The following is a 26,515-nucleotide window of genomic DNA, read 5'->3' as shown; positions in this document are numbered from 1 at the left end:
CTTGCCCCTCTTTCCAAAACTCTTGCATTCACCTCCCTAACAACCCCATCCATAAACAAATTAAACAACCATGGAGGCATCACGCACCACTGCCGCAAACCAACATTAACTGAGAACCAATAACTTTCCTCTCTTCCTACATGTACACATGCCTTACATCCTCGATAAAAACTTTTCACTGCTTCTAACAACTTGCCTCCCACCCCATACATTCTTAATACCTTCCAAAGGGCATCTCTATCAACTCTATCACATGCTTTCTCCAGATCCATAAATGCTACATACAAATCCATTTGCTTTTCTAAGTATTTCTCTCATACATTCTTCAAGGCAAACACCTGATCCATACATCCTGTACCACTTCTGTAACCACACTGCTCTTCCCCAATTTGATGCTCTGTACATGCCTTCACCCTCTCAATCAATACCATACCATATAATTTCCCAGGAATACTCAACAAACTTATACCTCTGTAATTTGACCACTCACTTTTATCCCCTTTGCCTTTGTACAATGGCACTATGCAAGCATTCCGCCAATCATCAGGCACCTCACCATGAGTCATACATACATTAAATAACCTTACCAACCAGTCACCAATACAGTCACCCCCATTTTTAATAAATTCCACTGCAATACCATCCAAACTCGCTGCACTTGCCGGCTTTCATCTTCCGCAAAGCTTCTACTACCTCTTCTCTGTTTACCAAATCATTTTCCCTAACCCTCTCACTTTGCACACCACCGAGACCAAAACCCTATATCTGCCACTCTATCATCAAACACATTCAACAAACCTTCAAAATACTCACTCCATCTCCTTCTCACATCACCACTACTTATCACCTTCCCATTAGTCCCCTTCACAGACGTTCCCATTTGTTCCCTCATCATACGCACTTTATTTACCTCCTTCCAATACATCTTTTTATTCTCCCTAGAATTTAATGATACTCTCTCACCCCAACTCTCATTTGCCCTCTTTTTCACCTATTGCACCTTTCTCTTGACCTCTTGCCTCTTTCTTTTATACATCTCCCAATCATTTCCAGTATTTCCCTGCAAATATCATCCAAATGCCTCTCTCTTCTCTTTCACTAATAATCTTACTTCTTCATCCCACCACTCACTACCCTTTCTATTCTGCCCACCTCCCATGCTTCTCATGCCACAAGCATTTTTTGTGCAAGCCATCACTGCTTCCCTAAATACATCCCATTCCTCCCCCACTCCCCTTACCTTCTTTGTTCTCACCTTTTTCCATTCTGTACTCAGTCTCTCCTGGTTCTTCCTCACACAAGTCTCCTTCCCAAGCTGACTTACTCTCACCACTCTTTTCACCCCAACATTCTCTCTTCTCTTCTGAGAACCTCTACAAATCTTCACCTTCGCGTCCACAAGATAATGATCTGACATCCCTCCAGTTGCACCTCTCAGCACATTAACATCCAAAATCTCTCTCGCACGCCTATTAATTAACACGTAATCCAATACTGCTCTCTGGCCATCTCTCCTACTTACATACGTATACTTATGTATATATCTCTTTTTAAACCTGGTATTCCCAATCACAGTCCTTTTTCAGCACATAAATCTACAAGCTCTTCACCATTTCCTTTTACATACATACATACATATTCATTTATTTACTTTGCTTTGTCGCTGTCTCCTGCGTTAGCGAGGTAGTGCAAGGAAACAGACGAAAGAATGGCCCAAACCATCCACATACACATGTATATACATACACGTCCACACACGCAAATATACATACCTATACACCTCAATGTACACATATATATACACACACAGACATATACATACATACACATGTACATAATTCATACTGTCTGCCTTTATTTATTCCCATCGCCACCCCGCCACACATGGAATAACAACCCCCTCCCCCTCATGTGTGCGAGGTAGCGCTAGGAAAAGACAACAAAGGCCCCATTCGTTCACACTTAGTCTCTAGCTGTCATGTAATAATGCACCGAAACCACAGCTCCCTTTCCACATCCAGGCCCCACAGAACTTTCCATGGTTTACCCCAGACGCTTCACATGCCCTGGTTCCATCCATTGACAGCACGTCGACCCCGGTATACCACATCGATCCAATTCACTCTATTCCATGCTCGCCTTTCACCCTCCTGCATGTTCAGGCCCCGATCACTCAATATCCTTTTCACTCAATCTTTCCACCTCCAATTTGGTCTCCCACTTCTCCTCATTCCCTCTACCTCTTGGTCAATCTTTCCTCACTCATTCTCTCCATGTGACCAAACTATTTCAAAACACCCTCTTCTGCTCTCTCAACCACACTCTTTTTATTACCACACATCTCTCTTACCCTCACATTACTTACTCGATCAAACCACCTCACACCACATATTGTCCTTAAACATATCATTCCCAGCACACCCACCCTCCTGCGCACAACTCTATCCATAGCCCACGCCTCGCAACCATACAACATTGTTGGAACCACTATTCCTTCAAACATACCCATTTTTGCTTTCCGAGATAATGTTCTCCACTTCCACACATTCTTCAAGGCTCCCAGAGTTTTCACCCCCTCCCCCACCCTATGATCCACTTCCGCTTCCATGGTTCCATCCGCTGACAGATCCACTCCCAGATTTCTAAAACACTTTACTTCCTCCAGTTTTTCTCCATTCAAACTTACCTCCCAACTGACTTGTCCTTCAACCCTACTGTACCTAATACCCTTGCTCTTATTCACATTTACTCTTAACTTCTTTCACACACTTTACCAAACTCAGTCACCAGCTTCTGCACTTTCTCACATGAATCAGCCACCAGTGCTGTATCATTAGCGAACAACAACTGACTCACTTCCCAAGCTCTCTCATCCACAACAGACTGCATACATGCCCCTCTTTCGAAAACTCTTGAATTCACCCTCCTAACAACCCCATCCATAAATAGATTAAACAACCATGAAGACATCATACACCCCTGCCACAAACCTACATTCACTGAGAACCAATCACTTTCCTCTCTTCCTACACGTACACATGCCTTACATCCTCGATAAAAACTTTTCACTGCTTCTAACAACTTGCCTCCCACACCATATATTCTTAATACCTTCCACAGAGCATCTCTATCAACTCTATCATATGCCTTCTCCAGATCCATAAATGCTACATACAAATTCATTTGCTTTTTGAGTACTTCTCACATACATTCTTCAAAGGAAACACCTGATCCACACATCCTCTACCACTTTTGAAACCACACTGCGCTTCCCTAATATGATGCTCTGTACATGCCTTCACCCTCTCAATCAATACCCTCCCATATAATTTACCAGGAATACTCAACAAACTTATACCTCTGTAATTTGAGCACTCACTCTTATCCCCTTTGCCTTTGTACAATGGCACTATGCAAGCATTCTGCCAATCCTCAGGCACCTCACCATGAGTCATACATACATTAAATAACCTTACCAACCAGTCAACAATACAGTCACTCCCTTTTTTAATAAATTCCACTGCAATAACATCCAAATCTGCTGCCTTGCCGGCTTTCATCTGTCGCAAAGCTTTTACTACCTCTTCTTTGTTTACCAAATCATTTTCCCTAACCCTCTCACTTTGCACACCACCTCGACCAAAACACCCTATATCTGCCACTCTAACATCAAACCTTCAAAATACTCACTCCATCTCCTTCTCACATCACCACTACTTGTTATCACCTTCCCATTAGCCCCCTTCACTGAAGTTCCCATTTGCTCACTTGTTTTATGCACTTTATTTACCACCTTCCAAAACATCTTTTTATTCTCCCTAAAATCTAATGATACTCTCTCACCCCAACTCTCATTTGCCCTCTTTTTCACCTCTTGCACCTTTCTCTTGACCTCCTGCCTCTTTCTTTTATACTTCTACCAATCATTTGCATTTTTTCCCCTACAAAAATCGTCCAAATGCCTCTCTCTTCTCTTTCACTAATAATCTTACTTCTTCATCCCACCACTCACTACCCTTTCTAATCAACCCACCTCCCATGCTTCTCATGCCACAAGCATCTTTTGCGCAAGCCATCACTGCTTCCCTAAATACATCCCATTCCTCCCCCACTCCCCTTATCTCCTTTGTTCTCACCTTTTTCCATTCTGTACTCAGTCTCTCCTTGTATTTCCTCACACAAGTCTCCTTCCCAAGCTCACTTACTCTCACCACTCTCTTTACCCCAACATTCTCTCTTCTTTTCTGAAAACCCCTACAAATCTTCACCTTCGCCTCCACAAGATAATGATCAGACATCCCTCCAGTTGCACCTCTCAACACATTAACATCCAAAAGTCTCTCTTCTGCGTGCCTATCAATCAACACGTAATCCAATAACGCTCTCTGGCCATCTCTTGTACTTACACATGTATACTTATGTATATCTCGCTTTTTAAACCAGGTATTCCCAATCAACAGTCCTTTTTCAGCACATAAATCTACAAGCTCTTCACCATTTCCATTTACAACACTGAACACCCCATGTATACCAATTATTCCCTCAACTGCCACATTACTCACCTTTGCATTCAAATCACCCATCACTATAGGCTAGTCTTGTGCATCAAAACCACTAACACACTCATTCAGCTGCTCCCAAAACACTTGCCTCTCATGATCTTTCTTCTCATGCCCAGGTGCATATGCACCAATAATCACCCAACTCTCTCCATCAACTTTCAGTTTTACCCATATCAATCTAGAATTTACTTTCTTACACTCTATCACATACTCCCACAACTCCTGTTTCAGGAGTAGTGCTACTCCTTCCCTTGCTCTTGTCCTCTCACTAACCCCTGACTTTACTCCCAAGACATTCCCAAACCGCTCTTCCCCTTTACCCTTGAGCTTCGTTTCACTCAGAGCCAAAATATCCAGGTTCCTTTCCTCAAACATACAACATATCTCTCCTTTTTTCTCATCTTGGTTACATCCACACACATTTAGACACCCCAATCTGAGGCTTCGAGGAGGATGAGCACTCCCTGCGTGACTCCTTCTTCTGTTTTCCCTTTTAGAAAGTTAAAATACAAGGAGGGGAGGGTTTCTGCCCCCCCCTCCCTCCTGTCCCCTTTAGTCGCCTTCTACGACACGTGGGGAATGCATGGGAAGTATTCTTTCTCCCTATCCCCAGGGATAGGGGAGAATTATACTTTATCGCCGTTTCCCACGTATTCCCCGCAAGTCATAGAAAGCGACTAAAGGGGGAGGAATTGGGGGGTTGGAATCCCTCCCCCTCCTTGTATTTCAGTTTCTAAAAGGGGAAAGAGAATGAGGAGTGAAGCGGGAGTACTCATCCTCCTTGAAGAATCAGATTGGGGTGTCTGAACATGCGCGGATGTAACCAAGATGAGGAGAAAGGAAAGACAGGTAGTAAGTTTGAAGAAAGAAACCTGAATGTTCTGGTTCTGAGTGAAACAAAGCTCAAGGGTAAAGGGGAACAATGGTGTGGAAAAAGTCTTGGGACAAAAGCCAGGGGCTGGTGAGAGGACAAGAACTAAATAAGGAGTAGCACTACTCCTAAAGCAGGAGTTGTGGGAGTGTGTGACAGCATGTAAAAAGTATATTCTAGATGATGTGGGTAAAACTGAAAGTGGATGGTGAGAGACAGGTGACTATTGGTGCTTATGCACCTGGTCATGAGAAGAAAGATCATGAGAGACAAGTGTTTTGGGAGTAGCAGAGAATGTGTCAGTAGCTTTGATGCATGAGACTGGGTATTAGTGATGGGTGATTTAAATGGAAAGGTGAGTAATGTGGCACTTGAGTGTATAATTGGTGTACATGGGGTATTCATTGTTGTGAATGGAAATGGTGAAAAGCTGGTGAATGTGTGTGCTGAAAAAAGACTGGTGATTGGGAATACCTTGTTTAAAAAGAGAGATATACATAAGTATACGTATGCGAGTAGGAGAGATGGTCAAAGGGCACTAAAGGATTATGTGCTAATCAATGGACATGTTAAAGAGGGACTTCTGGATGTTAATGTGCTTGGAGGGGCAGCTGGTGGGATGTCTGATCACTATCCAGTGGAAGCGAAGGTAAAGATTTGTAGAGGTTTTCAAAAAAGAAGAGAGAATGTTGGGGAGAAATGAGTGGTGAGAGTTAGGGAGCTTGGAAGGGACACTTGTGTGAAGAAGAACCAGGAGAAATTGAATGAAGAATGGCAAAAGGTGAGAGCAAATGAAGGGTAGGGGAGTGGGTGAGGAATGGAATGTATTTAGAGAAGCAGTGATGGCATGTGCAAAAGATCCACATGGCATGAGAAAGGTGGGAGGTGGGCATTTTATTTACCTCCTTCGAAAATAACTTTTTATTCTCCCTAAAGTTTAAGATACTCTCTCACCCCCAACTCTCATTTGCCCTCTTATTCAACTCTTGCACTTTCCTCTTGACCTTCTGCCTCTTTCACTTATACATCTCCGGTCATTTGCACTCATTACATGCAAGTATTGTCCAAATGCCTCACTTTTCTCTTTCACTAAGAACTTTACTTTTTCATCCCACCACTCACTACCCTTTGTAATCTGCCCACCTCATCTTTTTCATCCTACATGCATCTCTTGCACTTGCCATCACTGCTTTCCTAAATACATCCCATTCCTCACCCACTCCTCTCACATCATTTGCTCCCATCTTTTGCCATTCTACACTCAATCTCTCCTAGTACTTCCACAAACAAGTCTCCTTTCCTAACTCACTTTCACCACTCTCTTGCCCCAATATTCTATCTTCCCTTTTGAAAACCTCTACAAATCTTCACCTTTGCCTACAAAAGATAGTGATCAGACATCCCACCAGCTACCCCTCTCAGCACATTAACATCCAAAAGTCTCTCTTTTACATGCCTATCAATTAACATGTAATCTATTTATGTCCTTTGACCATCTCTCCTACTTACATTCGTATACTTGTGTATATCTCTCTTTTTAAACCAGGTATTCCCAATTACCAGTCTTTTTTCAGCACACAATTCCACAAGCTCTTCACCATTTCCATTCACAACACTGATTACCCCATGTACACCAATTACACCCTTAACTGCCACATTACTCACCTTCACATTTAAATCAACCATCACTAATACCCAGTCTTGTCCACCAAAACTGTTGACACACCCACTCAGTTGCTCCCAAAATATCCTCTATCCCTGGGATAGGGAAGATAGAATTCAATTCTACCCAAGTATGGATGGAAACCCTCCTCTTCCTGTATTTCAATTTCTAAAAGATAGAATAGAAAAAGAAGCCAAGCATGGAGTGCTCATCCTTCTTGAAAGCTCAAGCTGGAGCACCTGAAAGTGTGTAGATATAACCAAGAGAAGAATGGTTCAGGGATGTCTGAGGGGGAAAGTCAGGTGTCAGTGAGAAGGTGAGAGCTAAGAAAGGGGTAGCACTAACTAAAGCAGGAACAGTGGGGATGTGTGAGTGTAAGGACTAAACTGAAGACAGATTATATATGAAAGAAGGGTGATTATTGGTGCTCATATCCTTGGCCACAAGAAAGATGAGATGCAAGTGTCTTGATAGCAAATGAAAGTGTCAGCAATTTTGATACAAGAGACTGGGTATTAGTGATGGGTAATGTGAAAGTGAGTAATGTGGTAGGTGAAGGTATGATTGAGGGGCATGGAGCATTCAGTTAGATGAATAGAAATGGTGTATGGCTTATGGACTTGTAAGCTGAAAAAGAACAGACGGTAAGTGGGCATACTGGATTACATATCAATTGACTGGTATATAGTATAAGAGTCTCTTAGATGTGAATGTGCTGAGAAGGGTAGCGAGCGGTAGATCTGATTATTACCTGGTGGAGGCGGGGGTGAAGAGTTGCAGAGTTTTTTGGAAAAGGAAAAATGATATGGGTAAGAAGAGTGGTGAAAATAAGTGAGCTTAAAAAAAAAAAAGACTTGTGTGAAGAGATACCAGGAGAGATTGAGTGTAAAATGCAAAAGGTGGGTGTAAATGAAGTTAGGGGAATGGGTGAGGAATGGGTGACATTTAGGAAAGCATTGATGGCATGTATGAAATAAGTGTATAGCATGCACTAAGTGGAAAGTGGGCAGGTGAGAAAGGGCACAGTGGTGGGATAATGAAGTAAAGATGCTACTGAAAGAGTAAACAGATGTGTATATAATTTCATTACAACACTCACTGTGTGGTTCATGGTGGCATGTGTTGTTTAGGAAGATCCCATAATGATTATGATGCTTTTGTATCCCTCAAGAACTGTTATATCAATACTCTACCACAACACATTTCTCTCAATTAAATGCATTAAAAATATTCTATTGTTACAATCAGAATTACATTAATACATACACAATTTATTTTGACCCATTATACCTAAAGTGCCCTATGAACAGTGATGCCTGAATTCTTTCATAAATTACCATGCTGAAACTCTAAAACATGTAAGACCATCATGCAAAATAGTCAGAACTTTATGCAGTACTGTATCTTAGTTGACAGTAATGTTCACCAAATGCTTTTCCTTAGGTTATAAAAGTTGAGATTAATAAACTGGTACTTCTTACTGTAAGCATTCTACAAAATTCTTAACATTTTAAATCATACAGAGTACAAACATTGAAGTGTTTGCATAGTTTTAACCCATCTGTGCATCTGGATTTAATATAAGTAAGTACAGCACTTCATTTCTCTCATGTTCATCCTCACTTGTTGTGTTAGAGCTAAATATCAAAGATCCAGTACAGCAGTAGTGGATATGTTAATGAGATATGCAATATGATAGTGGATGACAGAAGTATGATAAAGCAATATGATACTTGATGACATCCCACTGATATCAATAAAGCACTTTGTTTTGCCATATGATATTAATATCTAATGTATTTGAGTAACACAAAGAACAGCATACATAAGGAAACATGTCCAGAAATATTCCATGGAAACATTTCCCCATTAAATTAAGTCTTTGAAAAAGACGGTTTCACTTAAAGTAATTCTAGTTAGAATATTAGTAAAGGATTGTTTCATTCTATCACTGCAATTCCAAAGTTTACTGTTTAGTAAATCATCATAATCATGGGAAATGTTCAATATCTATACTTTGGAAAAATCATTGCTTAGGCAAATTCTCAGCCCCGACCATAACAAACAAATATTTCACTACAAAACTAACAGCAAACTATGGTTTAGAAACATGTGGTTTGGAAAACAAAACTGACCAATAGAATTACTGTAAAGGTGGTGAAATACACCTGTAATACAAAAGAAGATCCAAACAACTAATAAAATTTACAGCACCATCCATAACAGCTGCCTTGCCACATTTCACCTTATGCAAGGCTTTCCCCACCTCACATCTTTTCGCCAACCTCCTGTCATGACTCACTGCGCATACCTCGTACCTAAACACCCTCTACATGCCACCCTATCATTACACACATTCAGCAATCCTTCAAATCACACACTCCATCTCCTCTTCACCTCATCTCTGACTTATCACTTGTCCTTTTTATGTATGGTTCCACTTGTTCTCTTGTTTTTCTTACACTATTAACCTCCTTACCAAACATTTTCTTATCCTCCCTGAAGTTTGCTTATACTTGTTTACCCCAACTCTCATTTGTCCTCTTTTTCAGCCCCTGCACCTTCCTCTTGATCTCCTGCCACTTTCTCATACCTTCTTTACCTATTACCTCCTCATCTGCTCTCATTATCACCTCCATTTGTTCTCTTGTTCTCCTTACATCATTCAACTCCTTCCAAAACATTTTCTTAATCCCTTATTACTTCACTGATTCTCCCTACCCCACCCCTCATTTGCCCTCTTTTTCAGTCCTCCTTCTTTATTGACCTTCTGCCTGCTGCTTTCTCTTATACTCCTCCTAATCCCTCATCCATCTTACCAGCAGATACTATCCAAACATCTCCCTATTCCCACTCACTACCATTTCTCATGTGTCTACTTCCCACCTTCTGCATGCCACAAACTTTAACCACACATATAAGCAATGCTTCCCTAAGTACCTTCCACTCTTATTCCATTCCCCTAATTTCATTTAATTTCACCCTATGCCATTATTCACTCAATCTCTGTCAATATCTCTTTACACATGCCACATTTCCATGCTCACTCATTTTAATCACTTCTTTTATACATACATAGGTTATTTCCTCTTTTTCCTGAAACCACCAAAGATATTCATTCTTGCTTCCATCACAAAATTATAAATTTTATTTACCACTACCTCCCATCCCCTTAACATGTTCACATTCAGCAACCTCTCCTTTGCATGTCTTCCAATTAGCACAAAATCCAGTAATTCCCACAGACCTCCAATCCCAAACATTCTTAAACTGTTTATTCCTGATCACCATTCCTCTTTCAGGTCTCAGCTCTACAAGCTTACTCCATGCCCCAATTATACCCGAATTTGCCACATCCATCTATCCTTGCATCAATATTCAATCTCTTACATCAAAACTTCTAGGGCATTCATTTTATCTTCACTATTTCACCATCAGGTGCATTAGCATTAACAATCACCTCTTGTATCCTAGTGTCAGTCTTAGCCACATCAATTTTGGTTTCATATCCTTATACTCTTTAACACAGTACCACATACCCTCCTCCCACCACCAAAGTGCTTTCCCTTCTGTCACTCTTAACCTATCACTAACCCCAGATAAAAGATTCCTTTAATTTTCTTTCACTCAACTAACACCATACATATCTCTCTCTTCTTTTCATCCTGGGTACAATTATGCATATATATACAATCCAGTAAATGCCTTTGACCAAAAATCCAATTTTTGTTTTTTTTCTTCCTTTCCTATATTTGGTTGGAAAGTGAAAATAAGACAAAGGAAGGATTTCTAGCACCCTTTTCCTACTACATACAAGGGATATGCGAGTCAAAATAAAATAATCATATCAATAACTGGACTAATAGTGACAGCCAAAAAATACTAAACACTAGCGCAGAAGCTCAAAATTCATACTACCTGTTGAGATTCTAAGAGGAAAATGAAAACAAAGAAGCAGGAAAAGATGAAGAATAGTAGATATATGGGAAAGTAATAAAAGAGAACTAAAGAAACAGCAATTATCAACATGATAAGAAAGACACTTACTTCACCTAGGGAGTATTCCAGATACAAACAGAAACTTACCTTGATGCAGCAAGGTTTCGTGAGCAACTTGGACAAATGCACTCATGTTGCTTCTTAACAGGTGCCTGGCCAAACACATCTAGCCCCTCAGCATTAACCTGTAATATATCATATGTTAAGTGATTTTTGAGTAAACCTTCCTAACACAGCTTTAAAAAATGTGTTAACAGTGAAAAGGAAACATAAATGGGTCTTTTCATTCTAAGAGAATTTTTCAGAGCATAGTAGATGTGAGCCAAGGATACATGCATTCGTAGTCTCTGTCACATACAACAACTTCCTCTTTACCTAAAGAGAGTACCTCTACCCCTGTTAATTACCGCATGATGGTAGTATGATACAGAAAATAAATGAAAATTTTAAAAAGTTGAAAAAACTTTTCTATTCAAGGCAGTCTTATAAGCATAAGAGATTATCAAGGATATTTTCTAAGAAAATCAGGACTAAGACCTTCCTAAACACAGTGTCCATTCAACCATGGCAGTTACAGCTTACTCATTTTGGGTCCACCTTTGGCCAATCAGAGCTGATTCAGTGATGACTTCACTGACCTATCCTCCCAACTGCCAACATTAATTCTAAAAGAATAATAAATACACCAATAGTACTAGATTTGAGGGCAAACTGGAATTGATATCTCCTAAAGAACAACACCCCAGAACAACACAATCAGATCCATAATATCTAAACTACAGTAATCTAAGGTGGTATATGACTGCCACAGATACCTTACTTTGATTTTCTTCAACGGAAGAGTATGAGGAATCCATACAGTGTGGAATGTAACTGAACAATAGCTGGGTAAGTCTACAGAACTGGACAAGGTACAACAGGATGAAGGATGTTGAAGAGCCTTGATATACTTCTTAGATGGAGCCCTCACCAAACATATGCATCCCACAGATATACTGAAAACAATTTACATTGCAGGATGAAATTTTGTATATATTGTAGGTGAGAAAAAGGATCAGTTTTGAGTACCTCCTAGTACATCCACAAGAATTGAGGAGAGAAGCACTAAGACTAGCTTATATCAATAATCATCTAATTTTGGTGAGAAAAAACACTGATAAAGCCAAAACCATGCACTATTAGCCAACTCATACAGCAGGTATAATTAATCGTGTAATCAGTTCGAAGGAGTCTATATTTCCCTGCTACTGGAGGCATCACAGCCTTGGGCTGCAGGAGCCTTTAGAAAGAGGTTTTGGGTAACATCCTGGCTTTTTGAAAGAAATTGGTCTGCAGGTACTTATAAATAAAATAAACAACTTTTATGGACTGTTTACAGTGCAAAGGTGCCTATGGTTTAGAACCCCTAGTAACTGCCTCTGGAGATGATTAGTATTACTATTATTGATATGTATAATGGAACCTAGGGTTATCATTATGTGATGACAATCTTGGATGATTACAATACATTGTGAAATTTCATCCTTTAAAAGGTAAGAGTACAACAGAAGTCAGCAATAACTTCCACCATTATGTGTGTGATACCAGAGTACCTCCAATCGTAATTATGAAGTTTATGGCCCAAAAGCTCAAGACATTATGAGCTCAGTTTAACAATAAGATGGGTTACACCACACCATATTACCCTCAAGGAAAGAGTCTGTCCAAATTTATGTAAAAAACCATGACAGCAATGTTATGCAAAGTGTAAGGGACATCCCTTGAGGTGGCCTAAATATTTGACCAAGTGACTACCAATGTCCAATATAATGTACAAGATGCATTTGGTATATGACTGTGACTGTATTATACACAATCTGGGGCAACTGAAAATTCTAGGCTCAGCAAATAGTAAAGTAGTAGGTGAAGTAACAACTACTGCCAATTCAATGTTACCATATCCTTTGTCAATATTTGTTTTCAGGTCAGTAAGTCAGTATCTTTCAATATGACATGGAGGATTGTACATCACATTTGCACTGCACATACAGGGAAAAAATGTATATAGATACGTATAAAGATTCTTATATGCACAAACATAGAGGATTTATTTATTTTATCTATTATACATGATCGCTGTTTCCCACGTCAGCGAGGAAGCACCATGAAATGAAAAAAGAAAGAGGGAGGAATGGGATGTATTTAGGGAAGCAGTGATGGCTTGCGCAAGGGATGCTTGTGGCATGAGAAGCGTGGAAGGTGGGCAGATAAGAAAGGGTAGTGAGTGGTGGGATGAAGAAGTAAGATTATTAGTGAAATAGAAGAGAGAGGCATTTGGGTGATTTTTGCAGGGAAATAATGCAAATGACTGGGAGATGTATATAAAGAGGCAGGAGGTCAAGCGAAAGGTGCAAGAGGCAAAAAAGAAGGCAAATGAGAGTTGGGGTGAGAGAGTAGCATTAAATTTTAGGGATGATAAAAAGATGTTTTGGAAGGAGGTAAATAAAGTGTGTAAGACAAGGGAACAAATGGGAACTTCAGTGAAGGGGGCTAATGGGGAGGTGATAACAAGTAGTGGTGATGTGAGGAGATGGAGTGAGTATTTTGAAGGTTTGTTGAATGTGTTTGATGATAGAGTGGCAGATATAGGGTGTTTTGGTCGAGGTGATGTGCAAAATGAGAGGGTTATGGAGAATGATTTGGTAAACAGAGAAGAGGTAGTAAAAGCTTTGCGGAAGATGAAAGCCGACAAGGCAGTGGGTTTGGATGGTATTGCAGTGGAATTTATTAAAAAAGGGGGTGACTGCATTGTTGACTGGTTGGTGAGGTTATCTAATGTATGTATGACTCATGGCAAAGTGCCTGATGATTGGTGGAATGCTTGCATAGCGCCACTGTACAAAGGCAAAGGGGATAAAAGTGAGTACTCAAATTACAGAGGTAAAAGTTTGTTGAGTATTCCTGGAAAATTATATGGGAGAGTATTGATTGAGAGGGTGAAGGCATGAACAGAGCATCAGATTGGGGAAGAGCAGTGTGATTTCAGAAGTGGTGGAGGACGTGTGGATCAAGTGTTTGCTTTGAAGTATGTGAGAAATACTTAGAAAAGCAAATGGATTTGTTTGTAGCATTTATGGATCTGGAGAAGGCATATGATAGAGTTGATAGAGATGCTCTGTGGAAGGAAGTTAGAATATATGGTATGGGAGACAAGTTGTAAGAAACAGTGAAAAGTTTTTATCGAAGGTGTAAGCCATGTGTACGTGTAGGAAGAGAGGAAAGTGATTGGTTCTCAGTGAATGTTGGTTTGCGGCATGGGTATGTGATGTCTCCATGGTTGTTTAATTTGTTTATGGATGGGGTTGTTAGGGAGGTGAATGCAAGAGTTTTGGAAAGAGGGGCAAGTATGAAGTCTGTTGTGGATGAGAGATCTTGGAAAGTGAGTCAGTTGTTGTTCGCTGATGATACGGCGCCGGTGGCTGATTCGTGGGAGAAACTGCAGAAGCTGGTGATTGAGTTTGGTAAAGTGTTTGAAAGAAATAAGCTGAGAGTAAATGTGAATAAGAGCAAGGTTCTTAGGTACAGTAAGGTTGAGGGTCAAGTCAATTGGGAAGTAAGTTTGAATGGAGAAAAACTGGAGGAAATGAAGTGTTTTGAATATCTGGGAGTGGATTTGGTAGCGGATGGAACCATGGAAGCGGAAGTGAATCATATGGTGGGGGAGGGGGCGAAAGTTCTGGGAGTGTTGAAGAATGTGTGGAAGTCAAGAACATTATCTCGGAAAGCAAAAATGTGTATGTTTGAAGGATCAGGGGTTCCAACAATGTTATATGGTTGCAAGGCGTGGGCAATAGATAGAGTTGTGCGGAGGAGGGTGGATGTGCTGGAAATAAGATGTTTGAGGACAATATGTGGAGTGAGGTGGTTTGATCGAGTAAGTATTAATAGGGTAAGAGAGATGTGTGGCTTATAAAAAGAGGTTGTTTTGAAATGGTTTGGTCACATGGAGAGGAAAGTGAGGAAAGTTTGACCAAGAGGATATAAATGTTAGAGGTGGAGGGAACGAGAAGTGGGAGACCAAATTGGAGGTGGAAAGATGGAGTGATCAGGGCCTGAACATGCAGGAGGGTGAAAGGCATGCAAGGAATAGATGCTTCACATGCCCTGGTTCAATCCATAGACAGCACGTCAACCCCGGTCTACCACATCGTTCCAATTCACTCTATTCCTTGCACACTTTTCACCCTCCTCCATGTTCAGGCCCCAATCTTTCTCTCCCTCTTTCCACCTCCAATTTGGTCTCCCACTTCTCGTTCCCTCCACCTCAGACACATGTATCCATTTGGTCAATCTTTCCTCACACATTATCTCCATGTGACCAAACCATTTCAAAACACCCTCTTCTGCTCTCTCAACCACATCTCTCTTACCCTCACATTACTTACTCGATCAAACCACCTCACACCACATAATGTCCTCAAACATCTCATTTCCAGGACATTCACCCTCCTGCGCACAACTCTATCCATAGCCCACGCCTCGCAACCATACAATATTGTTGGAACCACTATTCCTTCAAACATACCCATTTTTGCTTTCCGAGATAATGCTTTCGACTTCCACACATTCTTCAACGCTCCCAGAATTTTCACCCCCTCACCCACCCTAAGATTCACTTCCACTTCCATTGTTCCATCCACTGCCAAATCCACTCCCAGATACGTAAAACACTTCACTTCCTCCAGTTTTTCTCCATTCAAACTTACCTCCCAATTGCCTTGACCATCAACACTACTGTACCTAATAACCTTGCTCTTATTCACATTTACTCTCAACTTTCTTCTTTCACACACTTTACCACACTCAGTCACCAGCTTCTGCAATTTCTCACACGAATCAGCCACCAGTGCTGTATCATTAGCGAACAACAATTGACTCACTTCCCAAGCTCTCTCATCCACAACAGACTGCATACTTGCCCCTCTTTCCAAAACTCTTGCATTCACCTCCCTACCAACCACATCCGTAAACAAATTAAACAACAATGGAGACATCACACACCCCTGCTGCAAACTTACATTCACTGAGAACCAATCACTCTCCTCTCTTCCTACACGTACACATGCCTTACATCCTCGATAAAAAGTTTTCACTGCTTCTAACAACTTGCCTCCCACACCATATATTCTTAATACCTTCCACAGAGCAACTCTATCGTATGCCTTCTCCAGATCCATAAATGCTACATACAAATCCATTTGCTTTTCTAAGTAATTCTCACATACATTCTTCAAAGCAAACACCTGATCCACGCATCCTCTACCACTTCTGAAACCACCCTGCTCTTCCCCAATCTGATGCTCTGTACATGCCTTCACCCTCTCAATCAATACTCTCCTATATAATTTACCAGGAATACTCTACAAACTTATACCTCTGAAATTTGAGCACTCACTCTTATCCCCTTTGCCTTTATACAATGGCACTATGCAAGCATTCCCCCAATCCTCAGGCACCTCACCATGAATTATACATACATTAAATAACCTTACCAACCAGTCAACAATACAGTCACCCCCTTTTTTAATAAATTCCACTGCAATACCATCCAAACCTGCTGCCTTGCTGGCTTTCATTTTCCGCAAAGATTTTACTACCTCTTCTCTCTTTACTAAATCATTTTCCCTAACCCTCTCACTTTGCACACCACCTCGACCAAAACACCCTATATCTGCCACTCTATCATCAAACACATTCAACAAACCTTCAAAATACTCACTCCATCTCCTTCTCACATCACCACTACTTATTATCACCTCCCCATTAACCCCCTTCATTGAAGTTCCCATTTGCTCCCTCGTCTTACGCACTTTATTTACCTCCTTCCAAAACATCTTTTTATTCTCACTAAAATTTAATGATACTCGCTCACCCTAATTCTCATTTGCCCTCTTTTTCACTCTTGCACCTTTCTCTTGACCTCCTGTCTCTTTCTTTTATACATCTCCCACTCATTTGCATTTTTTCCCTGCAAAAATCGTCCAAATGCCTCTCTCTTCTCTTTCACTAATAATTTTATTTCTTCATCCCACCACTCACTACCCTTTCTAATCAACCCACCCCCCACACTTCTCATGCCACAAGCATCTTTTGCCTAAGCCATCACTGCTTCCCTAAATACATCCCATTCCTCCCCTACTCCCCTTACCTCCTATGTTCTCACCTTTTTCCATTCTGTACTCAGTCTCTCCTGGTACTTCCTCACACAAGTCTCCTTCCCAAGCTCACTTACTCTCAACACTCTCTTCACCCCAACATTCTCTCTTCTTTTCTGAAAACCCCTACAAATCTTCACCTTCGCCTCCACAAGATAATGATGAGACATCCCTCCAGTTGCACCTCTCAGCACATTAACATCCTAAAGTCTCTCTTTCGTGCACCTATCAATTAACACGTAATCCAATAACACTCTCTAGCCATCTCTCCTACTTACATACGTATACTTATGTATATCTTGCTTTTTAAACCAGGTATTCCCAATCAACAGTCCTTTTTCAGCACATAAATCTACAAGCTCTTCACCATTTCCATTTACAACACTGAACACCCCATGTATACCAATTATTCCCTCAACTGCCACATTAATCACCTTTGCATTCAAATCACACATCACTATAACCCGGTCTTGTGCATCAAAACCACTAACACACTCATTCAGCTGCTCCCAAAACACTTGCCTCTAATGATCTTTCTTCTCATGCCCAGGTGCATATGCACCAATAATCACTCATCTCTCTCCATCAACTTTCTGTTTTACCCATATCAATCTAGAATTTACTTTCTTACACTCTATCACATACTCCCACAACTGTTTCAGGAGAAGTACTACTCCTTCCCTTGCTCTTGTCCTCTCACTAACCCCTGACTTTACTCCCAAGACATTCCCAAACCACGCTTCCCCTTTACCCTTGAGCTTCGTTTCACTCAGAGCCAAAACATCCAGGTTCCTTTCCTCAAACATACTACCTATCTCTCCATTTTTCTCATCTTGGTTAAATCCACACACATTTAGACAACCCAATCTGAGCCTTCGAGGAGGATGAGCACTCCCCGCGTGACTCCTTCTTCTGTTTCCCCTTTTAGAAAGTTAGAATACAAGGATGGGAGGGTTTCTAGCCCCCAGCTCCCGTCCCCTTTAGTCGCCTTCTACGACACATGAGGAATGCCTGGGAAGTATTCTTTCTCTCCTATCCCCAGGGATATACATTATATATATATATATATTTTTTTTTTTTTTTTTTTTTTTTTTTTTTTTTTTTTTATACTTTGTCGCTGTCTCCCGCGTTTGCGAGGTAGCGCAAGGAAACAGACGAAAGAAATGGCCCAACCCCCCCCCCCCATACACATGTACATACACACGTCCACACACGCAAATATACATACCTACACAGCTTTCCATGGTTTACCCCAGACGCTTCACATGCCTTGCTTCAATCCACTGACAGCACGTCAACCCCTGTATACCACATGACTCCACTTCACTCTATTTCTTGCCCTCCTTTCACCCTCCTGCATGTTCAGGCCCCGATCACACAAAATCTTTTTCACTCCATCTTTCCACCTCCAATTTGGTCTCCCTCTTCTCCTCGTTCCCTCCACCTCCGACACATATATCCTCTTGGTCAATCTCTCCTCACTCATTCTCTCCATGTGCCCAAACCATTTCAAAACACCCTCTTCTGCTCTCTCAACCACGCTCTTTTTATTTCCACACATCTCTCTTACCCTTACGTTACTTACTCGATCAAACCACCTCACACCACACATTGTCCTCAAACATCTCATTTCCAGCACATCCATCCTCCTGCGCACATCTCTATCCATAGCCCACGCCTCGCAACCATACAACATTGTTGGAACCACTATTCCCTCAAACATACCCATTTTTGCTTTCCGAGATAGTGTTCTCGACTTCCACACATTTTTCAAGGCTCCCAAAATTTTCGCCCCCTCCCCCACCCTATGATCCACTTCCGCTTCCATGGTTCCATCCGCTGACAGATCCACTCCCAGATATATATATATATATATATATATTTTTTTTTTTTTTGCTTTGTCGCTGTCTCCCGCGTTTGCGAGGTAGCACAAGGAAACAGACGAAAGAAATAGCCCAAACCACCCCCATACACATGTACATACATACGTCCACACACACAAATATACATACCTACACAGCTTTCCATGGTTTACCCCAGACGCTTCACATGCCCTGATTCAATCCACTGACAGCACGTCAACCCCGGTATACCACATTGATCCAATTCACTCTATTCCTTGCCCTCCTTTCACCCTCCTGCATGTTCAGGCCCCGATCACACAAAATCTTTTTCACTCCATCTTTCCACCTCCTATTTGGTCTCCCACTTCTCCTCGTTCCCTCCACCTCCGACACATATATCCTCTTGGTCAATCTTTCCTCACTCATTCTCTCCATGTGCCCAAACCATTTCAAAACACCCTCTTCTGCTCTCTCAACCACGCTCTTTTTATTTCCACACATCTCTCTTACCCTTACGTTACTTACACGATCAAACCACCTCACACCACACATTGTCCTCAAACATCTCATTTCCAGCACATCCATCCTCCTGCGCACAACTCTATCCATAGCCCACGCCTCGCAACCATACAACATTGTTGGAACCACTATTCCTTCAAACATACCCATTTTTGCTTTCCGAGATAATGTTCTCCACTTCCACACATTCTTCAAGGCTCCTAGAATTTTCGCCCCCTCCCCCACCCTATGATCCACTTCCGCTTCCATGGTTCCATCCGCTGCCAGATCCACTCCCAGATATCAAAAACACTTTACTTCCTCCAGTTTTTCTCCATTCAAACTTAACTCCCAATTGACTTGACCCTCAACCCTACTGTACCTAATAACCTTGCTCTTATTCATATTTACTCTTAACTTTCTTCTTTGACACACTTTACCAAATTCAGTCACCAGCTTCTGCAGTTTCTCACATGAATCAGCCACCAGCGCTGTATCATCAGCGAACAACAACTGACTCACTTCCCAAGCTCTCTCATCCACAACAGACTTCATACTTGCCCCTCTTTCCAAAACTCTTGCATTCACCTCCCTAACAACCCCATCCATAAACAAATTAAACAACCATGGAGACATCACACACCCCTGCCGCAAACCTACATTCACTGAGAACCAATCACTTTCCTCTCTTCCTACACGTACACATGCCTTACATCCTCGATAAAAACTTTTCACTGCTTCTAACAACTTTCCTCCCACACCATATATTCTTAATACCTTCCACAGAGCATCTCTATCAACTCTATCATATGCCTTCTCCAGATCCATAAATGCTACATACAAATCCATTTGCTTTTCTAAGGAATTCTCACATACATTCTTAAAAGCAAACACCTGATCCACACATCCTCTACCACTTCTGAAACCACACTCCTCTTCCCCAATCTGATGCTCTGTACATGCCTTCACCCTCTAAATCAATACCCTCCATATAATTTACCAGGAATACTCAACAAACTTATACCTCTGTAATTTGAGCACTCACTCCTATCCCCTTTGCCTGTGTACAATGGCACTATGCACGCATTCCGCCAATCCTCAGGCACCTCACCACGAGTCATACATACATTAAATAACCTTACCAACCAGTCAATAATACAGTCACCACCTTTTTTAATAAATTCCATTGCAATACCATCCAAACCTGCTGCCTTGCCGGCTTTCATCTTCCGCAAAGCTTTTACTACCTCTTCTCTGTTTACCAAATCATTTTCCCTAACCCTCTCACTTTGCACACCACCACGACCAGAACACCCTATATCTGCCACTCTATCATCAAATACATTCAACAAACCTTCAAAATACTCACTCCATCTCCTTCTCACATCACCACTACTTGTTATCACCTCCCCATCTGCGCCCTTCACTGAAGTTCCCATTTGCTCCCTTGTCTTACGCACTTTATATATATATATATATATATATATATATATATATATATATATATATATATATATATATATATATATATATTTTTTTTTTTGCCGCTGTCTCCCGCGTTTGTGAGGTAGCGCAAGAAAACAGACGAAAGAAATGGTCCAACCCACCCCCATACACATGTACATACATACGTCCACACACGCAAATATACATACCTACACAGCTTTCCATGGTTTACCCCAGACACTTCACATGCCCTGATTCAATCCACTGACAGCACGTCAACCCCAGTATACCACATCGATCCAATTCACTCTATTCCTTGCCCTCCTTTCACCCTCCTGCATGTTCAGGCCCCGATCACACAAAATCTTTTTCACTCCATCTTTCCACCTCCAATTTGGTCTCCCACCTCTCCTCGTTCCCTCCACCTCCGACACATATATCCTCTTGGTCAATCTTTCCTCACTCATTCTCTCCATGTGCCCAAACCATTTCAAAACACCCTCTTCTGCTCTCTCAACCACGCTCTTTTTATTTCCACACATCTCTCTTACCCTTACGTTACTTACTCGATCAAACCACCTCACACCACACATTGTCCTCAAACATCTCATTTCCAGCACATCCATCCTCCTGCGCACAACTCTGTCCATAGCCCACGCCTCGCAACCATACAACATTGTTGGAACCACTATTCCTTCAAACATACCCATTTTTGCTTTACGAGATAATGTTCTCGACTTCCACACATTCTTCAAGGCTCCCAGGATTTTCGCCCCCTCCCCCACACTATGATCCACTTCCGCTTCCATGGTTCCATCCGCTGCCAGATCCACTCGCAGATATCTAAAACACTTTACTTCCTCCAGTTTTTCTCCATTCAAACTTACCTCCCAAATGACTTGACCCTCAACCCTACTGTACCTAATTACCTTGCTCTTATTCACATTTACTCTTAACTTTCTTCTTTCACACACTTTACCAAACTCAGTCACCAGCTTCTGCAGTTTCTCACATGAATCAGCCACCAGCGAACAACAACTGACTCACTTCCCAAGCTCTCTCATCCCCAACAGACTTCATACTTGCCCCTCTTTCCAAAACTCTTGCATTCACCTCCCTAACAACCCCATCCATAAACAAATTAAACAACCATGGAGACATCACACACCCCTGCCACAAACCTACATTCACTGAGAACCAATCACTTTCCTCTCTTCCTACACCTACACATGCCTTACATCCTCGATAAAAACTTTTCACTGCTTCTAACAACTTGCCTCCCACACCATATATTCTTAATACCTTCCACAGAGCATCTCTATCAACTCTATCATATGCCTTCTTCAGATCCATAAATGCTACATACATATCCATTTGCTTTTCTAAGTATTTCTCACATACATTCTTCAAAGCAAACACCTGATCCACACATCCTCTACCACTTCTGAAACCACACTGCTCTTCCCCAATCTGATGCTCTGTACAAGCCTTCACCCTCTCAATCAATACCCTTCCATATAATTTACCAGGAATACTCAACAAACTTATACCTCTGTAATTTGAGCACTCACTCTTATCCCCTTTGCCTTTGTACAATGGCACTATGCACACATTCCCCCAATATATATATATATATATATATATATATATATATATATATATATATATATATATATATATATCTTTTCTTTCATACTATTTGCCATTTCCCGCGTTAGCAAGGTAGCGTTAAGAACAGAGGACTGGGCCTCTGAGGGAATACCTTCACCTGGCCTCGTTCTCTGTTCCTTTTTTTGGAAAAATTAAAAAAAACGAGAGGGGAGGATTTCCAGCCACCCGCTCCCTCCCCTTTTAGTCGCCTTCTACGACATGCAGGGAATACGTGGGAAGTATTTTTTCTCCCCTATCCCCAGGAATATATTTTTTTTTTTTCTTTTTTTATACTTTGTCACCGTCTCCCGCGTTTGCGAGGTAGCGCAAGGAAACAAGACGAAAGAAATGGCCCAACCTCCCCCCATACACATGTATATACATACGTCCACACACGCAAATACACATACCTTCACAGCTTTCCATGGTTTACCCCAGACGCTTCACATGCCCCGATCCAATCCACTGACAGCACGTCAATCCCGGTATACCACACCGCTCCAATTCACTCTATTCCTTGCCCTCCTTTCACCCTCCTGCATGTTCAGGCCACGATCACACAAAATCTTTTTCACTCCATATTTCCACCTCCAATTTGGTCTCCCTCTTCTCCTTGCTCCCTCCACCTCTGACACATATATCCTCTTGGTCAATCTTTCCTCACTCATCCTCTCCATGTGCCCAAACCACTTCAAAACACCCTCTTCTGCTCTCTCAACCACGCTCTTTTTATTTCCACACATCTCTCTTATCCTTACGTTACTCACTCGATCAAACCACCTCACACCACACATTGTCCTCAAACATCTCATTTCCAGCACATCCATCCTCCTGCGCACAACTCTATCCATAGCCCACGCCTCGCAACCATACAACATTGTTGGAACTACTATTCCTTCAAACATACCCATTTTTGCTTTCCGAGATAATGTTCTCGACTTCCACACATTCTTCAAGGCCCCCAGAATTTTCGCCCCCTCCCCCACCCTATGATCCACTTCCGCTTCCATGGTTCCATCCGCTGCCAGATCCACTCCCAGATATCTAAAACACTTCACTTCCTCCAGTTTTTCTCCATTCAAACTCACCTCCCAATTGACTTAACCCTCAACCCTACTGTACCTAATAACCTTGCTCTTATTCACATTTACTCTTAACTTTCTTCTTCCACACACTTTACCAAACTCAGTCACCAGCTTCTGCAGTTTCTTACATGAATCAGCCACCAGCGCTGTATCATCAGCGAACAACAACTGACTCACTTCCCAAGCTCTCTCATCCACAACAGACTGCATACTTGCCCCTCTTTCCAAAACTCTTGCATTCACCTCCCTAACAACCCCATCCATAAACAAATTAAACAACCATGGAGACATCACACACCCCTGCCGCAAACCTACATTCATATATATATATATATATATATATATATATATATATATATATATATATATATATACATATATATATATATATATATATATATATATATATATATATATATATATATATATATATACATATATATATATATATATATATATATATTAGAAGCAGTGAAAAGTTTTTATCGAGGATGGAAGGCATGTGTACGTGTAGGAAGAGAGGAAAGTGATTGGTTCTCAGTGAATGTTGGTTTGCGGCAGGGGTGTGTGATGTCTCCATGGTTGTTTAATTTGTTTATGGATGGGGTTGTTAGGGAGGTAAATGCAAGAGTCTTGGAAAGAGGGGCAAGTATGAAGTCTGTTGGGGATGAGAGAGCTTGGGAAGTGAGTCAGTTGTTGTTTGCTGATGATACAGCGCTGGTGGCGGATTCATGTGAGAAACTGCAGAAGCTGGTGACGGAGTTTGGTAAAGTGTGTGGAAGAAGAAAGTTAAGAGTAAATGTGAATAAGAGCAAGGTTATTAGGTACAGTAGGGTTGAGGGTCAAGTCAATTGGGAGGTGAGTTTGAATGGAGAAAAACTGGAGGAAGTGAAGTGTTTTAGATATCTGGGAGTGGATCTGGCAGCGGATGGAACCATGGAAGCGGAAGTGGATCATAGGGTGGGGGAGGGGGCGAAAATTTTGGGAGCCTTGAAAAATGTGTGGAAGTCGAGAACATTATCCCGGAAAGCAAAAATGGGTATGTTTGAAGGAATAGTAGTTCCAACAATGTTGTATGGTTGCGAGGCGTGGGATATGGATAGAGTTGTGCGCAGGAGGATGGATGTGCTGGAAATGAGATGTTTGAGGACAATGTGTGGTGTGAGGTGGTTTGATCGAGTAAGTAACGTAAGGGTAAGAGAGATGTGTGGAAATAAAAAGAGCGTGGTTGAGAGAGCAGAAGAGGGTGTTTTGAAATGGTTTGGGCACATGGAGAGAATGAGTGAGGAAAGATTGACCAAGAGGATATACGTGTCGGAGGTGGAGGAAACGAGGAGAAGAGGGAGACCAAATTGGAGGTGGAAAGATGGAGTGAAAAGGATTTTGTGTGATCGGGGCCTGAACATGCAGGAGGGTGAAAGGAGGGCAAGGAATAGAGTGAATTGGAGCGATGTGGTATACAGGGGTTGACGTGCTGTCAGTGGATTGAATCAAGGCATGTGAAGCGTCCGGGGTAAACCATGGAAAGCTGTGTAGGTATGTATATTTGCGTGTGTGGACGTGTGTATGTACATGTGTATGGGGGGGGTTGGGCCATTTCTTTCGTCTGTTTCCTTGCGCTACCTCGCAAACGCGGGAGACAGCGACAAAGTATTAAAAAAAAAAAAAAAAAAAAAAAAAAAAAAATATATATATATATATATATATATATATATATATATATGCTTCCCACACATTCCTCACGTGTCGTAGAAGGGGACTAAAGGGCACGGAAGCGGGAGGCTAGAAACCCTCCCCTCCTTCTATTTTAACTTTCCAAAAGGAGAAACAGAAGAAGGAGTCACGCGCGAGTGGTCATCCTCCTCGAAGGCTCAGATTGGAATGTCTAAATGTGTGTGGATGTAACCAAGATGAGAAAAGAAGGGGATAAGAGTGAGTGCTCAAATTACAGAGGTATAAGTTTGTTGAGTATTCCTCGTAAATTATATGGGAGGGTATTGATTGAGAGGGTGAAGGCATGTACAGAGCATCAGATCGGGGAAGAGCAGTGTGGTTTCAGAAGTGGTAGAGGATGTGTGGATCAGGTGTTTGCTTTGAAGAATGTATGTGAGAAATGCTTAGAAAAGCAAATGTATCTGTATATAGCATTTATGGATCGAGAGAAGGCATATGATAGAGTTGATAAGATGCTCTGTGGAAGGTATTAAGAATATATGGTGTGGGAGGCAAGTTGTTAGAAGTGAAATGTTTTTATCGAGGATGTAAGGCGAGTGTACGTGTAGGAAGAGAGGAAAGTTCTCAGTGAATGTTGGTTTGCAGCAGCGGTGGGTGATTCTCCATTGTTGTTTAATTTGCTTATGGATGGGGTTGTTAGGGAGGTGAATGCAAGACTTTTGGAAAGAGGGGCAAGTATGCAGTCGGTTGTGGATGAGAGAGATTGGGAAGTGAGTCAGTTGTTGTTTGCTGATGATACAGTGCTGTGGCTGATTCATGTGAGAAACTGCAGAAGCTGGTGACTGAGTTTGGCAAAGTGTGTGAAAGAAGAAAGCTGAGAGTAAATGTGAATAAGAGCAAGGTTATTAGGTACAGCAAGGTTGAGGGACAAGTCAATTGGGAGGTAAGTTTGAATGGAGAAAAACTGGAGGAAGTGAAGTGTTTTAGACATCTGGGAGTGGATCTGGCAGCGGATGGAACCATGGAAGC

General features: G+C 41.5%; 1 protein-coding gene across 6 annotated transcripts in view; it reads right to left on the bottom strand.

The window, feature by feature from the left end:
- Positions 1-26,515, bottom strand: part of Sgf11 (SAGA associated factor 11kDa) — a 431,536-nt gene that overhangs the window by 126,008 nt on the left and 279,013 nt on the right. For all 6 annotated transcript variants that reach the window (XM_071663261.1, XM_071663260.1, XM_071663262.1 and 3 more), the window contains one exon: positions 11,183-11,280. In XM_071663261.1, the coding sequence (XP_071519362.1) occupies positions 11,183-11,280 (98 nt within the window). The remainder of the gene's footprint in view (positions 1-11,182; positions 11,281-26,515) is intronic.

Source organism: Panulirus ornatus, chromosome 7, assembly GCF_036320965.1.
Source record: "Panulirus ornatus isolate Po-2019 chromosome 7, ASM3632096v1, whole genome shotgun sequence".
Classification (NCBI taxonomy): domain Eukaryota; kingdom Metazoa; phylum Arthropoda; class Malacostraca; order Decapoda; family Palinuridae; genus Panulirus; species Panulirus ornatus.
This window is presented reverse-complemented; position numbering and strand designations above follow the sequence as displayed.